The sequence below is a fragment of the Herpailurus yagouaroundi genome, unplaced genomic scaffold, assembly GCF_014898765.1.
Source record: "Herpailurus yagouaroundi ecotype Mexico unplaced genomic scaffold, PumYag 308, whole genome shotgun sequence".
In the NCBI taxonomy this organism is placed as follows: Eukaryota; Metazoa; Chordata; class Mammalia; order Carnivora; family Felidae; genus Herpailurus; species Herpailurus yagouaroundi.
In genome coordinates, this window is record NW_024412525.1 from 5,748,416 (window position 1) to 5,763,828 (window position 15,413).

General features: G+C 55.1%; 1 protein-coding gene across 7 annotated transcripts in view; it reads left to right on the forward strand.

Moving 5' to 3' along the window:
* TMCC2 (transmembrane and coiled-coil domain family 2) overlaps positions 1-15,413 on the forward strand; it is a 40,775-nt gene that overhangs the window by 20,087 nt on the left and 5,275 nt on the right. The window contains exon 1 of one of the 7 annotated variants that reach the window (XM_040462356.1): positions 5,893-6,118. The exons of 4 other annotated variants lie outside the window; for them this stretch is intronic. In XM_040462356.1, coding sequence (XP_040318290.1) covers positions 6,092-6,118 — 27 coding nt within the window. In that variant the 5' untranslated portion in view covers positions 5,893-6,091. Of the gene's footprint in view, positions 1-5,892; positions 6,119-6,761; positions 7,079-15,060; positions 15,204-15,413 lie in introns of those variants that run through there. 2 more of the 7 variants (XM_040462354.1, XM_040462355.1) reach the window with 2 other exon arrangements.

Sequence of the window (15,413 nt, forward strand, 5' to 3'; positions counted from 1 at the left end):
GGTGAAGTTAGATCATGTCCAAGTTACCTAGCAAGACCCAGTTTCTTGCATTTTCAGCCCCCCTTGTGGCCTAGCTCAGGCCAAAACCTTATGGGAGACCCTGTGGCTCTCTGCAGCCCCTGGAGTCCGTGAGGACTCCAGCCCAGATGCAGGTGGGAGACTTTCAAGTCCCCAGCCTTTCCCCTTGGGACCCTGAGCCCATAAGATGCACCCCAGGGGAAGGTGTGCTCCAGGTTTGGTTATCAGCCCCGCGCCGGAGCCGGTAAGAGTCAGCAGCAGGAGGAGCTCTCTGTCATCCCGTTCCAGACGGCGAGGAGCCAGTGCTGGTGGTGTGGGCATGGGTCAAGGGAGCTGGCACAGGGCTCCCAGCCACCGTGCACATTCCTCCCTGTATCCACCACATCCCTGAGTTGCGACACATGATCTTGGTTCCCTCTGGTGCCAGATGAGGCAATGGATATCTAGTATCGCTAACCTGATCCCCGCTCCTGCCTCTTTCTTCTCATGGGCAGTCTGAGCTTTCTCTGTTTATACGCCACAGGGCAGAGGGCTCTGACACAGAAGCAGTGATGAATACATACACCCGGCCGCATTCCTGCTGGGCTCCAGGAGCCAAGGGCTGTCCTGCCCTGCAGTGTGGGGGCTGGAGGCAATGAGTGATGTTTCTGGAAACCGTAGCCCTCTCCGACCTCCCTTCTCTCCCCAGTGACAGGTGCTGGGGCGTCTGACTGTTCTTGGCCCCTGCCAGCCCCTGTTTCCCACATCCTGCAGAGGCCAACTCTCAGGCCTCTACTTCTTTTGTCCTCTTTGACCTTCACCCAAGTCTGGATGGGGGAGTTCTCACTGCATCCTTTTCCACCTCTGCAGAAACCCTGCTACTGGGACCCCAAAGCTGGGCCAGTATCCATAGCTAGTGAATAATTAAGCATGCCCAGCAGACGCTCAACAGATCCAAAGTGATACTGTGACCTCCTTCGGGTGGCCAGAAAGGTGAAGCCTGCCCTGGAAAAGCTCTGTAATATTAACTTCATTATATAAGGTTTCTTCACGGCCTGAGCAGGCGGCTTCAGAGCCAGCTATGATCTGGGCCCCATGCCTGTCTACTGACTTCTCAGGGGCCTGGTGGCATGGCAGGCATGTGCCTCGGACTTGCGGGTCATGTCCCTTTGAGCCTTGCTGGCTTTGGCACTCAGTCGAACAGCATTTTGCAGCTTGTGTTCCTTGTTTAATCAGGGCAGCTCATGTAAGCGAGGAGCCCTGGAGTCAGCAGGAACCCCCAAGAGTTCTGCATGTCAACCCTCTGCTTTTAGAAAGGAATCATTCTAAATTCTTCTTGGCAGGGGCACCTGGATGGCTCAGTCAGTTAAGCGTCCGACTTCGGCTCGGGTCCTGATCTCATGATTCGTGAGTTCGAGCCCCACATCGGGCTCTGTGCTAACAGCTCAGAGCCTGGAGCCTGCTTCGGGTACTGCGCCTCCCTCTCTCTCTGCCCCTCCCCTGCTCGCACTCTGTCTGTCCCTCTCTCTTAAAAATAAATAAATGTAAAAAAATTAAAAAAATAAATTCTTCTCGGCAAAGAGTACGGGGTGGGGGTGCTCTCTTCCTAAAAACCACCCAAAAAGAAGCTGCTTCCTCTCTGGGTCACTTTCTCCTACACCTGTCCCCAGCGCCCCCACCACCGAGGAAACAGAGTGGCTATGAAAGGCTTGAAATCATCTTTTTCTATCCACCTGTCACCCATTTTTATTTTCCTAAAAGAGACCAAAGGTGAGCGGTTCTCTCCACTGCCCAGCGTCTGGCTCATGACTTTGCCCGCAGGGGGCTTCCTGTAGGAGTGTCCACGGCATCAGCCGGGTGGAAAAGCACCAGGTGGGAGACATGGCCTTCTCCCTCCCTGGAAGCAGCTGGAGGGTGGCCTGGTGTGTGCGTGCTGGTCACCCCCCAGCTCTCTCCATTCTGACCTTTTCTGTCTGCCTTTTCTATCCGCTCGTGGGGCCAAGCCTCTCCACCTGCTCCTATGAAACATGCCCACTTGGTTGCTGTAGTTCACCCCGCAGACTATGAATCTTCCTCCCCTCCTGCCTTTCATGGCGGGGGTGGTGCAGGGAGGCCGAAGAAGCTCTCTGCTGAGAAACGTGAGTTTCTAAGAAGATGCATCTTCTGGTCGGGTCAACAAATGAGTGTTGGAGGAAGGACTCGGAGTGCCGACCGCTTCCCAAAGCCCTATTTGCAAGAGGTGAGCATTAGAGAGGCAGCAGCCTGCCACGGAGGGATGCTAACTGGGAGATTTTCACAGCGCACCTGGAGCGTGAGATTTTGAAGGCCTCACCTTCTATTCTGAGCTGCTAAATTTAGCTGTCTTTAGCTTCTAAAGCCGATGGCTTCTCAGGTTTCGCCTCCTTCAGAATATGTGGTTTGTGCCTTTTTTTCCCCCCTAAGAGAAAGAAGAGTAAGTAGGAAGATTAAAAAAGGGAGGAGCTGAAGAACAATAACCAGAGGAGAAGAAGAAGAGAAAATGTGAAACTGACAGTATTAGGGGAAGAAGGGGCCTGGCCTGAAACTTCAAAGAACAGGAAGAGGAGACTGAACTGAGCAGAGCCCGGCGACTATCCGGGCTTCCCTCCAGCGTCCTCTTCCATCTGTCACCCCGGGGCTCAGGCTAACCGGGAGGGTGGGGGCAGTGCGACCACAGACCCCTGGCCCAGCCCAGCTGCCCACGCTCGTGGGCCCGAGCCACGGGGGCCGCCCCACCTTGGCTGACATGGGGCCTGCGTCTCCGCCAGGCCGGAGAGGGTGACGGCAGGGGAGCGGGACGGCCAGGACTTAACAGCAGGTACACGCGATGGCATCCTCTCAGGGGCACCCTCTTCTTCACAGAAGGAGGTTGCCTTGTGGCTCGTGTGCTGCCTAAGCCCCCAGCCTTACTGCTCACTGTAGCCCTTCCGCATCCACCTGCCACTCTCTCGGCAGCCACTTTTGTGGCTTTCTCTGTCCCAGGCAAAGTCTCCCAAGTAGCGTGTGGTGTGTGTGTGCGTGTACGTGCACATACACGTGTGGCGAGGGGGCCTCGGCGCTGGTCGTCTTGTTCAGTAAAACTGACAGTGTGTCAGGCATGTTCCCAATTTATCTTCACCGCAGCCCTGGGAGTTCATGAGCATGCGTGCCATTTTGCAGCCAGGAAAACTGAGGCTCGGCTACGGAGAGTCTCTCACCTTCCCCTCCTACCTCCTGATGCCGTGGGTCTGATTCCTTAAGGCCTCTTCCTCCAGGCTGCTGCTTTGTAGGCCCTGGTGCCTCCTCCTGCAGCTGTGACGGAGCACACGCAGGGCCTGCCGAGGCCAGCGAGTGGCAGGGTGCGGGTCTGTGGCAGGCCGCTGACCGCAGGCCCTCTGCCGTGCCACTGAGAGGGGTAGCCCTCCCCCACAGAGCCTAGCCTAGGTGAGTCTTCCTGTGGTACATCCCCCTTCAGCCAGGGCTTTTCAGCCCCACCCCCCCTCCCGCCGCCCTCCACTCCCCACTCCCATTGCACTTGGGGACACTGAGCCTCAGGGCATGTGGGAGCTTGAGGTCCCAGGGCAACTGTGGAACTGAGACCCAAATCCAGGGCTCACATAACCTTTCCCCACCCCAAATCACGGCGGCTTGGGCTCCCTGCTTCCCACCCGCAGGACAGGAAGCTCCGTGGCCTTGGCAGGTCTGGGAACATTTCATGCACGTAAAGACAAGAGCAGACTCTGGAGGGAAAGGGATCTCTCTCCCCCCTGGCCTGCCTGGCACACCTCCCCCTGGTTCCTGTTTGTTCCTTTTCTCTTAGCAGACTACCGGTTCACCCCTAGCTCCTCCCCTCTTTTTCCTGCTGTTTAGTTATTGTGCTGATGGGTGGTTGTCGCTGGAGGAGAGGAGCCGAGCCCTCCCATCGGGGAGACCCCCAGCTGCCTGTGTCCTGGGGGCTCTCCTCAAGGTTATCTTGGTGGTGCAGTGTGCTCTTGCAGGAACCTCTTTCTGGTGCTTCTGAGCCTTCATGATCGGGGAGTCCAGGAAGGGAGAGAGCTCAGGAGAGAGCCCCAGGGCTCTCCCCACCTCTGGCCTCCTGCTCACTGCCACCTTCTGTTCTGCTTGAAAGGAAAGGTTGCACATCTTAGCTTGGTGGAGCCTAGAAAGGGGGGAGGCGGGGGAGAGAGGCCTGTTTGTTTCATTTATTCCACCAACATTTCTTGAAGTGCTTCTACACATTATGCTGAATTTGACTTGACACGTTTTAAAAAATAAGGGCCTTAAAATGACCGCCTTCTGGGGGGGCACCAGCGTGGTTCCGTCGGTTGAGGCTCTAACTCCAGCTCAGGTCACGATCTCACGGTTCGTGAATTCGAGCCCCACAGCGGGCTGTCTACTGTCAGCCTGTCAGCGCAGGGTCTGCTTCGGATCCTCTGTCCCCCTCACTCTCTGCCCCTGCCCCGCTTACTCTCTCTCGAGAAAGAAAACATTAAGAATATGTGTGTATACTTAGGGCTTGTTTGATTGGTTGTGGATGTGTTCCAAGTAAAATTTCTTAAGTAGTTCAAAACACTTGCAGGGACACCTGGCTGTCCCAGTCAGTAGAGCGTATGGCTCTTGATCTTGGGGTGGTGAGTTCAAGTCTCACGCTGGGTGTAGAGATTATTTAAAAATAAAATCTTTAGGGATGCCTGGATAGCTCAGTCGGTTAAGCATCTGACTCTTGCTTTTGGCTCAAGCCATGATCTCACAGTTCATGAGTTGGAGCCCTGTGACAGGCTGCGTGCTGACAATCCAGAGCCTGCTTGGGACTCTCGCTCCCTCTCTCTCTGCCCCTCCCCCACTCTTGCTCTCTCTCAAAAATAAATCAACATTAGAAAGATATTCCTAAAAACCCAAAAACTTTTACAATGAGAAATACGGGAGGAAAAAAAAATCAGTAAGAGCTGCCGTGGATTTAGAAAAAGGTAAAGTCTGGGGCGCCTGGGTGGCTCAGTTAGTTAAGCATCCGACTTCGGTTCAGGTCATGATCTCATGATCTGTGGGTTGGAGCCCCCACGTCAAGCTCTGTGCTGACAACTCAGACCCTAGAGCCTGCTTCGGATTCTGTGTCTCCCTCTCTCTGCCCCTCCCCAGCTCACACTCTGTTTCTCTCTCCCTCTCTCAAAAATAAACATTTAAAAACATTAAAAAGGAAAAAAAAAAAAGTCTTTGGATGATCATTTTAAAGTAACCAAAATGTTATCATCTAGGCTGCGTTAAGAATGAGTGCAAAAACATGCTTTTAAAAATTTTGGTCCCAATATACTTCGTCTTAGATATTATTTTACAGGCTTGTCATTAGTTCTGGAAGAGGAGGGGTGTCTTAGTATGAGAAGACCAGGCTGTGGTTTGGATGCCTAGGACAAAGCTGCAATAGACAGACTGTCTGTTACAGCCCCGTGAGATTCAATCATTCTGAAAGCCCAGGGAGGGTCGTTCTAATGCTAGGCCCAGCGAAGGGCTCGGACGTGTTTAAGATGTGATTCCTGCCTTCCTCGGGGAAGTAAGACCGAAGACCTGTTTGCACATAACCACTGTGCGAGAGGAACAAATGTTGGGAGGTGCTGGAAGTAGTCTCTGACCCTCATGTCCCGGGCTGCACATGGCTGAGCTGGCCCCCAGAAATCGGGACCTGTTGATGTGCTTTTGCTAGGTCTCTGTCCTCACAAACCCCAAGTCATCGGCCACCATTAATGTTTGTAAGGTTTCCCCAAGCCCAGGGTGTGGGGACTCCTACTCTTGGTTTTGGCTGCACGCCCTGGCATTGGGCCCCACAGATACGGCTGGGACCTTCTTATCTCTTCGCACCTTCTTGGGACCACCCTACCACGTGTGGACCCTGAGTATTTAAAACCCGAGTCCTTCGCCTGGCTCACGTAGGTGCAGGAACCGTGTCTTTGGTGATTCTGCCTTGGAAGCCTCCCTGAGAGACTGAGCTGGGCCCTCAACCTCTGCTGGCCCTCCTGTACCCCTGCTCAGAGCTTGCTCGCCTCAATTGTGGCCCTCTGGCCCCCTCTGCTGGCCACTCACAGGATTTCCTGCTGGAACTGTCCAGATGAAGTCCAAGGAGGAAAGGACTGCTGTGAGTTTGCCATCTGTGTTTGATCCCCGGTGTTTATGCCTGGGCCATGCTGGGGGGAGGCGGGGGGGGGGGGGAGGGGGAATAGAGGAGAGCGGGGAATAGGGAGCAGAAGTCAGCGGAGAAGGAGCTGTAGTGGTGTCTGAGCAGAGAGTGGATTTCTGGAAGAATATCTCAGAGCTGCGGGGGTCCCCCAGGTGATGCTGGCTGAATTCTGATCCCTCCAGGGAGTTCTTGGTTAGGGAGCATGGCTTGGGAGTGATGGAGGCTTTAGCGGGGCAGGAGGGAGAGAGGTAGGGTACTCCAGGCTGAGCTGGCTGTGTTAGGATCCAACAAGAAGTCCCCTCCAGGCTCCAGAGACTTCCTTTTCATCCTGGCCAGGAGCCCTACTTCCTTTAGGAGGTGAAGAAGGGAGCCAGTGGACTGTGCCTCTGTTTGTCAGGGGGGCTTCTGACGGTGGGAGGCATTTCTGGGCTTGCACTAGGTGGATGAGTGATGCAGGTACACATGTCTCCATGTGCTGCACCCCCCACGGGGGCTGGAGGTGCTGCCTGTCACACCTGGGTGTCCTCATGCACACTGAACTCATGGTGGCGACAGCTGAGCTTGGGGATGGGCAGAGTGGTGGTGGCGGGGGCACCTCTTTAGGGCTGGGTCTCCCCGCTCAGTGATCCTGCCTGTCTCCTCCCAGATGGGAAGGAGCAGCCTGTGAGCCCCAGGGCAGGGGAAATCTCCCAGAGCAATCCGTCCCTAATCCCCAGGCTGGGCCTCAGGCTGGAGATGGCAGCTGCAGAGCCTGGGAGCTTGGGCACACCTGCTCGCAGACCCCGGCTTCCCTTGGCAAGCCCCGTGCTGCCCAGGGACTGCGACCCCGGGGGCCTGGCCCAGCCCCTGGAAAGCTGGAGCCTCAAAGCCTCTGGCGCCCCGTCACCGGCACGGCTTCGGGAAACGGGACCCGCACAGGTGAGGCCCCTGATGGGTGGAAGGGGAGAAGGTTACTGGGCGGGGATGGGAGAAAGCCATTTGTGCTGCTTGCCAGGTGGCCTGTGCTCACCCTCTGGTCTCTCAAGGTGTAGCCCCCTCTCCATTACAGAGAACTCTTTGTGGGAGGGTGGAGGGGGCGAACACCAGGCCTTCAGGTCTAGGCTGAGGAGTATCCGGAGGGCCCCTGGGGTGGGGGTGGGGGTGGGGGCGGGGGCAGGAGTCTTATGCAGAAGCACAGGTGAACCCTGGCTCAGAAGCCTCTAGAAACCAGTAGGCCATACGTCACTCTTCTTGGGGCCAGAGGAGCTGGTGTGCAATTGAGTGGAAGGGGTGTGCCTGGATGTGGTCGCTTCTGTCTACAGAAAGACTTGGACAGGGAGAGTGGGGTGTGAGGGTCCCGTGAGCACTGACCCCAGGTGGACGGTGGGGAGTCCAGAAGGAACCAAGTGCTTGGGCGCCTGGAGCTTTTGGAGAATTTGCAGGGTGGAGAACGGAGGAGGCCCCGAGGCAGGAGCCTGTGGAGGGGAGGAGGCAGAGTGTGCAGGACATTCGTGTGGAAAAGGGCATCGTTCTGAGCAGGGCAGAGAATGTGGTAGCTGAGCGGAAGGTGGAGACCGGGCCAGAACCTATGGGTGGGCCTGTCAGCAGGGACGGGAAGCTGAGGGATGGGGGAGAGAGAGGAGAGGGTAGCCCTGAGGCCCGAGTCTGGGAAGGGGTGGGTGCCTGCTGGCTGCAGGCAGAGGCTGACGGAAGCCTCCACCCGGTGCCCAGCTGCCTGGAGATCGCAGGTGCTTTCTGAAAGGACGAGCGAGTGCATTCCTCGGGTGTCTGTGCCCTGCACTCTGAAATCCCAGGTGGCAGCATGGGACTCTCTGTAAAGCCGCTGAGGGCCTCTGCCTTGCCACAAGGGATGAGGTGCTGCAGGGAGGAGCCAGGGCCCTCGGGCTCCTGCCTCTCGAATCCCCCTTGTAGGGCTGGGGTCTTGCTGCAGGAGTTTTTCACCCCACTGGACCCCCGTGAACAGACCCGGGTATACATACTGCCCCACGTGTGCTCCACTAAGTGCCTAAGCATTTGCCTCCCTGCCCTCCGGAGAAAAGCCGCTTAGGCTCCCTGGCACCGGAGGAACCGCTGGGTGGGCTGGTGCCTTCCCCTTCTCCCCTCCCCTGCGCCTTTCCCACGTGGGGGTCGGGGGACATGGGTCAGCTGTGATGGGGTGTCCAGAGCTGGGACTGAACAAGAAACCGCAAATTTCCCCCACCTCCTCACCAGGAAGAGAAAGAGCCAGCAGCCCGGCAGGCTGTGCCTGCTGATCTAGAAGAATGGGGGCAGCCCCTGCCTCCAGGACCGGGGCTTCGGGTCATTTTTCCGGCTCTGGCTGGAATATCTAGTTGGTGTGGGAGACTTCAGGTCCCTTCCTCCCAGCTTCCCCTGCCTCTTTAGGCAGAAGGACTTTAGCCGGCCATGAATGTTCCTTTCCGTCCTGGCCCTGGCCTTTCCCTCTGGGGATGATTAGAAAAAGTGAATCTGAGTGTTCTCTATCCCAAGAGGGGTGCTCAAATCAGTGTCACGGGGCCAGAAGTCAGCAGATAGAAGCACCTCTGCTGAGTCACGCGGGCTCAACAGCCTCCATCACACTTGGCCTTCTGGGCTCTTAGCCGCTGGAAGCCCAGGCCCTGCTCAAGAGCAACATCCCATGTGGATCTCAACCTGCTTGGCCAGACCCCAGACCCTCTTGTTCCCCGCCCTGGGAGGGAGCCTGAAGGCCACCTGTCCCAGGATGACAGGGACTGCCCTGCTCTCCCAAAGGGAAGCAAAGAAGCTCCAAAACTCTTTGTTTCCTCCCCTCCCCTCTCCTTGTGTGTGTGTGTGTGTGTGTGTGTGTGTATCTGTCTGTCTAAGAGTGACCTTCGTGTTGGCTTTCCTGAGCAGAGACCTAGGACAGGAAGTCCTCATCTTCTGTGTCAGCCTGCCCTGGGGACCCTAACAGGAGTACTTTGTAAGTTCAGGAAGGGGCTGCTTGTCCCCTGGGAAGGGGCGTCAGGCTGGGAGCCCTCTGCAGTCTTGTGGGAACCTGGGAGCACAGGTGGAATTTATTCCATTGCCGAGAAATAGCACCAGGCTCCACATTTCACAGCAGCTAATACCTTCTCCTCCCTGCACAGAGCTTCACGAAAGCCTGGATGCTTTCTGTCCCTACAGAGTATACTGTGTGCTCCCGGCCTCTGGGATCTGGGCGGCTGGGCTGGTGTGCAAGACGGGGAGCCATTGCCCCCATGGCAGGGCCCCGGGTTAACAGAGGACATGAGCTCAGGCCTGGGAGGAGGTGGGAGCCCTGGGAGGCCCCCAGGAGCCAGGGCTCCTGTAATCTGGCAGCATGCCTAATCCGGCTTCATGCGGAATTGCCGGATGGGGACAGGGAAGGGAGTCTGCGAGCCCACGTGGAGGGGGTGCTTCTGGGTGCAGGAAGCAGGGAGGGGAAGTGGGAAGGTTGGACCCTGGACACTTAAGACAACGTCCCATCTCTGGCTCTTCCAGAACATTCACCAGGACTTCTTGGACCTCAGTCACTGTTTAGAACAAGGTCTGTGACCTCAGCCCCGGCTGGTAGGTACCATGAGCGGAGAGCGTGACATGGCCTCCCTGGTTGCCCGGCATGGAAGGGCATCATGGAAGGAAGCATGGCCCTCCCTCCACCATTCTCCTTGTAAGAACTTGCCTGGCCCACGCACGGGGATCAATCTTGGGGTCAGGTACCTAGGAGAGTGGAGTGGGAAGGCCATGATGCTGGGGCCGCAGCTCCAGGTGTGGTGCTGGCTGCTGGGCACGGACAGAGGGCTGAGTGGCCTGGGCCAAGTGAAACTCTGTGACAATTTGGAGAGAGGAGCAGTGGTGCCTCTGTTGCCCACTCGCTGCCGTGCTCCAGCTGGGAGACCCAGGGAGTTTTCACCCACCACTGACCGGGGGTTGAGTGATCTGTACCCGGCCTCAGGACACGGGATTGGGAGTGAGTTAGAAAGAGCTCTGGCTCTGTTGAAAATGAGACAGTGATTTGAAGGACCAGGAGACCCTCCCACAGACCAACCCTGTAATAGGACATTGGTTGGAGCGGTGGCCGGAACCAGCAGGTGGGAGGACCCCTGGCCTTCTACATCCAGCTTTTTGTAGTCACCACTCTGTCTGGCTCCAGAAGATTGCCATCACCCCCAAAAGAAACCCAGACCCATTAAGCAGCCACTCCCCACTCCCCACTCCTCCCCTGCCCCCCAGCCCCTGGCCACCACTAATCTGCCTTCTGTCTCTATGGCTTTAACCTTTCTGGACGTTTCATATCAAAGGAATCCTTCAGCACGTGACCTTTTGCATCTGGCTTCTTTTGCTTTGCGTGATGTTCTCAAAGTTCATCCACGTTGTTGTGTGTATCGGTGGGACTTCATTCCTTTTATGGCCCAATGATGTTCCACTGTATGGATGTACCAACTTCGTTTACCCATTCTTTGGTTGATGGACAAATGAGTTGTGTCCACCCTTTGGCTATTGTGAAAAGTGCTGTTATGAATACATGTGTACACGTACTTGTTTGAACACCCATTCAAAAATTTTTTTTCTTTAAATGTTTGTTTTTGAGAGGGAGACAGAGCGTGAGTGGGGGAGGGGCAGAGAGAGAGGGAGACACAGAATCCGAAGCAGGCTCCAGGCTCTGAGATGTCAGCACAGAGCCCGATGCAGGGCCGAAACCCATGAACCGTGAGATATGACTTGAGCCAAAGTCGGACACTTAACCGACTGAGCCACCCAGGTGCCTGAATACCCGTTTTTAATTCCTTTGGCTATATACCCAGGAGTGGAATTGCGAGATCATGTGGCAATTCTACGGCAAATCCCCCAAACTAAGGGACCCCCCCCCAAACTGTTTTCCGCGGGGACTTCCCCTTTACATTCCCACCAGCACGGTATGAATACCTGTGGTAGTTTTTCTACATCCTTGCCAACACTTGTTACTTTCCTTTCATAATTTTTTTTAAATGTTTTTATTTTATTTTTGAGACAGAGAGACAGAGCATGAGTGGAGGAGGGGCAGAGAGGAAGACACAGAATCGGAAGCAGGCTGCAGGCTCCGAGCTGTCAGCACAGAGCCAGACGCGGGGCTCGAACTCACGAGCTGTGAGATCATGACCTGAGCCGAAGTCGGACGCTTAACCGACTGAGCCACCCAGGCACCCCCTGTTATTTTCCTTTTAAAAATTATAGCCACACTAGTGAATATGAAGTATCACTTAATTTTGTTTTTGAGCACCTGCTGTATGCCCTGAGATTGTACCGATTGTTGCCTTCACTTAGTGTTTCATTTCATTCTCCTGACAACCCTTTGGGGGTAGGTCGAATCCCCTCCCGTTTCCGGGTGAGAAAATTGAGTAAAGTTAACGACATACCCAAGGGCACGTGGCCAGTGAGGGACAGAGCTAGGGTTCTAAATTGGTGTCTGACTCCAAATTTGGTGCTCTTTCCATTGCCTTGCATGGGCTCTCTGTCCTGTCTCCGTGCTGTTCTTTTTATTTTTAATAGAAGTATAATTAACACACAGTGTTATGTTAGTTTCAGGGTGTATGGGGTAATGATTCAACAATTCTGTGCATGATACAGTGCTCATCATAAGTGTACTCTTTTTTTAAAGTTTATTTGTTTATTTTTAGAGAGGGAGAGAAAATGTATGCGAGGAGGGGAGGGGCAGAGGGAGAGAGAGAATCCCAAGCAGGCTCCGCGCTGTCAGCACATGGGGCTCGATCCCATGAACTGCGAGATCATGACCTGAGCCGAAATCCAGAGTCGGGCTCTTACCTGACCGAGCCACCCAGGCGCCCCACGATAAGTGTCCCCTTAATCCCCTTCACCTGTTCCACCCATCCCCCACCTCCCCTCTGACAACCACCAGTCTGTTCTTTGTATTTAGGAATCTGTGTTCTTTGTCTCTTTTTTGCTTTGTTTTGTTTCTTAAATTTCACGTATGAGTGAAATCATGCGGTGTTTATCTTTCTCTGACTTGTTTCACTTGGCTTTATACTCTCTACTTCCATCCCCGTAGTTGCAAATGGCAAGATTTCACTCTTTTTTATGGCTGAGTACTATTCCCCTACGCATGTACTCTGCCTCTTCTGTATCCATTCATCTATGGACGGACATTGAGCCAGCTTCCACGTCTTGGCTATCGTAAATAATGCCACAGGCTCATTGCTTTTCCTTGTGGTTTTTTTTGTTTGTTATTTTGTGTGTGTGCTTTTTTTTTTTTTCCCAGATCTCTTTCCCCTCTTCTGCTTTTTCCATCCTTCATAGTTTTGTCATCTTATGCTTGAATTCTCCTTCCTTTGTTAAAGTATTCTCCTTCTTGGTGCCTCTGCCTGCTGCCTGCCACCTCCTTGGCATTCTTTCCTTTAGCCACTCTGTCGTGGTTCAGTCCTGAAGGGCCACTGGTGCTATGGGGAGAGGTGGGGTGTCCTGGGGTGGGAGGCATGAAGAACCCCCCGCCTTCCTCCGTGGGGAAGGAGGACAGGGTGGGGGTGTTCTGTGACTGGAGGTGCCCAGCGGGGTCCAGGTGTGACAGATGCCAGTGGAGGGGCAGCAAGGAGCTGGTGTCCTGCTGAGGGACCCCCGGGCTCGAGTCTGGGCCCCAGGGCAGGAAAGAGGGGCAGGTGAGGGGGCCAGGAGCCCAGCCCCAGGCCACTCCAGCCCACCGTTAGGCCCCAGCTTGTTTTCCCAGGAATGTCTGTTCTCTCGTTCCCGGGGATTTCGCAGCCAGCTTCCACTCGGCTTTTCCATCTGTAAGCTAGACAGACTCTAAATCAAGGGAGGAGAGACACTAAGCTGCCGGAGTAAAGCCAAGGTAGGGGGAGAGTTGCTATTTTATAGTCCCTCGGAGTCCCAAAGCACTTCTACTTTTCACGGCATCCCTGTCTCATTAGCTGCTTGCATACCCCTCCTAGTCCTTGCGGCAGGTTCTCTGCTCATTACAGAGACAGCCGAGCACCGCCGAGGGCCGAGCATCAAGCCATGTTTCAGACCCAAAACTCACCTTCCGGATGTTTTTTCTCCCCCAAAGAGGGAGAAAGAGAATTGAGCCTCTTTGGAAGCACAGCAGCCTTAGAAGAGGACCAGATTGCTTAATCTTAAAAATCGTGTTCCTAGAGAATTTAATTTTTTTGTAGTTCAATATTTATGCTATAGTATCAATATTGAGTGCACTGGTAGGGATAATCTCTTTTTTTTTATGAATGAATTTTCAATCTTGGACCCTAGGTCTACACTGTTTGTTTTGTTTTGTTTTAATGTTTATTTACTTTTGAGAGAGAGAGACCGAGAGACAGAGCGTGAGCTGGGGATGGTCAGAGAAAGAGGGAGACACAAAATCCGAAGCAGACTCCGGGCTCCGAGCTGTCGGCACAGACCCGACGTGGGGCTCGAACTCCCAAACTGTGAGATCATGACCCAAGCAAAGCTGGAGGCTTCACTGTCTGCGCCACCCAGGTGCCCCTGGTTGGTGTAATTTCTTTTTTTTTTTTTTTTTCAACGTTTATTTATTTTTGGGACAGAGAGAGACAGAGCATGAACGGGGGAGGGGCAGAGAGAGAGGGAGACACAGAAACAGGCTCCAGGCTCTGAGCCATCAGCCCAGAGCCCAACGCGGGGCTCGAACTCACGGACCGCAAGATCGTGACCTGGCTGAAGTCGGACGCCCAACCGACTGCGCTGGTTGGTGTAATTTCTTAATGAAACTGCATTCCCCTGCCCCCCTGGATTGTGCTGCCTGGATCCAGACAGCATTTATGAGTGCCTTCTGTATGCCCCACACTGGGCTAAGTGCTTGCTAGGCATCATCTTGTACAACCCTCACAGAGACCTGAGAGTAGATAGCATTATCCCCCTTCTCAGGTGGGGATACTGAGGGTCAGGGAGAGACAGGTTTCATCAGTGCAGGACATAGCACAGGAGGAAGGGGTTTAACTGCAGGACGGGGTTTTAAGTCACACTGGCGTGACAGACCTTGGGACAGATCATTTAAGGGAGGCTGTGGAATTGGCTCTTCTGGTACGCAAGTTCAGAAATTCAGAGGCAGGGTTCTGAAGACATGTGCCCCTGGAGGGAGGGCCAGGGGACACAAAGGGAGACCCAAAGCCAATGTAAGGGGCAAGTCCTGACTTTAGGAGAGATTGGAGAGGGGATCGGCATTGTCCCCAGCATCCCCAGCAGAGCTGTGACCTGGAAAGGCCCCAGAGGAAGCCCACAGAGGAGCCACCCGCCCCCGTCCCCTCCCCGGCTCCTGATTTTGGCAGGACTGTTGTTTTCACTAGTGTTTTCCAATAACTTTGCACCTCGGCAGAAACCGGGTCCAGTGACTTCTGCCTGTAATTGGCACAGGCTGCTTCCAGTTCTGGTGTGGGTAAGCGGGCCACTTGCTTTGCGCTTATAACCCCTTCCCCCCCCCCGTACCTCATCCCGCCCCACACACATGAAGAGCGAAGGATCTGACCCGGCCGTCCTGGGGTGTGCTGTGTGTAAAAATACATGGGGTTGAGCCATTTCCTGCTGCTTCCGTTCTTGCATGGCGATAAGACACAGGGGACTCAGCTGTGGACAGAGAGGTCCTCCAGCAGCTGGGGTGGGTGGGGGGGGGGCGACCCTGGGAGAGCAGGACTCCAGGCCCGCCTGCTTTCTTCTGACCCCGCGGTTTCTCATCTTTCCTATCTCCTGGGACCTTCCCTTCCTTTCACCCCGACCCCCCAACCTTTCTCGGCTTCTCTTCTCCTTTGTGCCACCCTCATGCGCTTGGGAAGCCTGCCTGCTGCTTGGAAAGGGACCGTCTGCTCCGTCCTGCACATTTGCCCCCTCCTGAGCTAGGCCCTGGTACCTTCAGGCCTCCAGGCTGGTCTCTGCTGCCCTTGGCCCCCAGGGTTTGCTCCTGGGACTTGAGTCCTCAGGACCTGGCCAGCACGGTGGGTGGGGCTGTGCTCCTCTCCCGAGTCTGGGAGAGCGTCTGGGAGAGCGGGCAGGGCCGGGTGCTCCCACCGTCATGAAGCGGAAGAGGTTGCTGACGACTCAGGAGAGCTGGAAGGTGATGGAGGGGCTGGAAGGGGTATCCACAGAGGCAGGGGACCTGCTGAACTGCATTAGGAAAGCCGGGGTGGGACAGGTGGGGAGGCTTCCTGTGCCTGCGTAGGGCCAAAGTGTAGGCTTTGGCCAGCTCTGGGAGAGAGGCCTGTTTGAGGCAGGAGCCTTTGGGGGAGGTGGAGTCCAGAGGGACAGCTTGTCCTGTCTCTGAGAA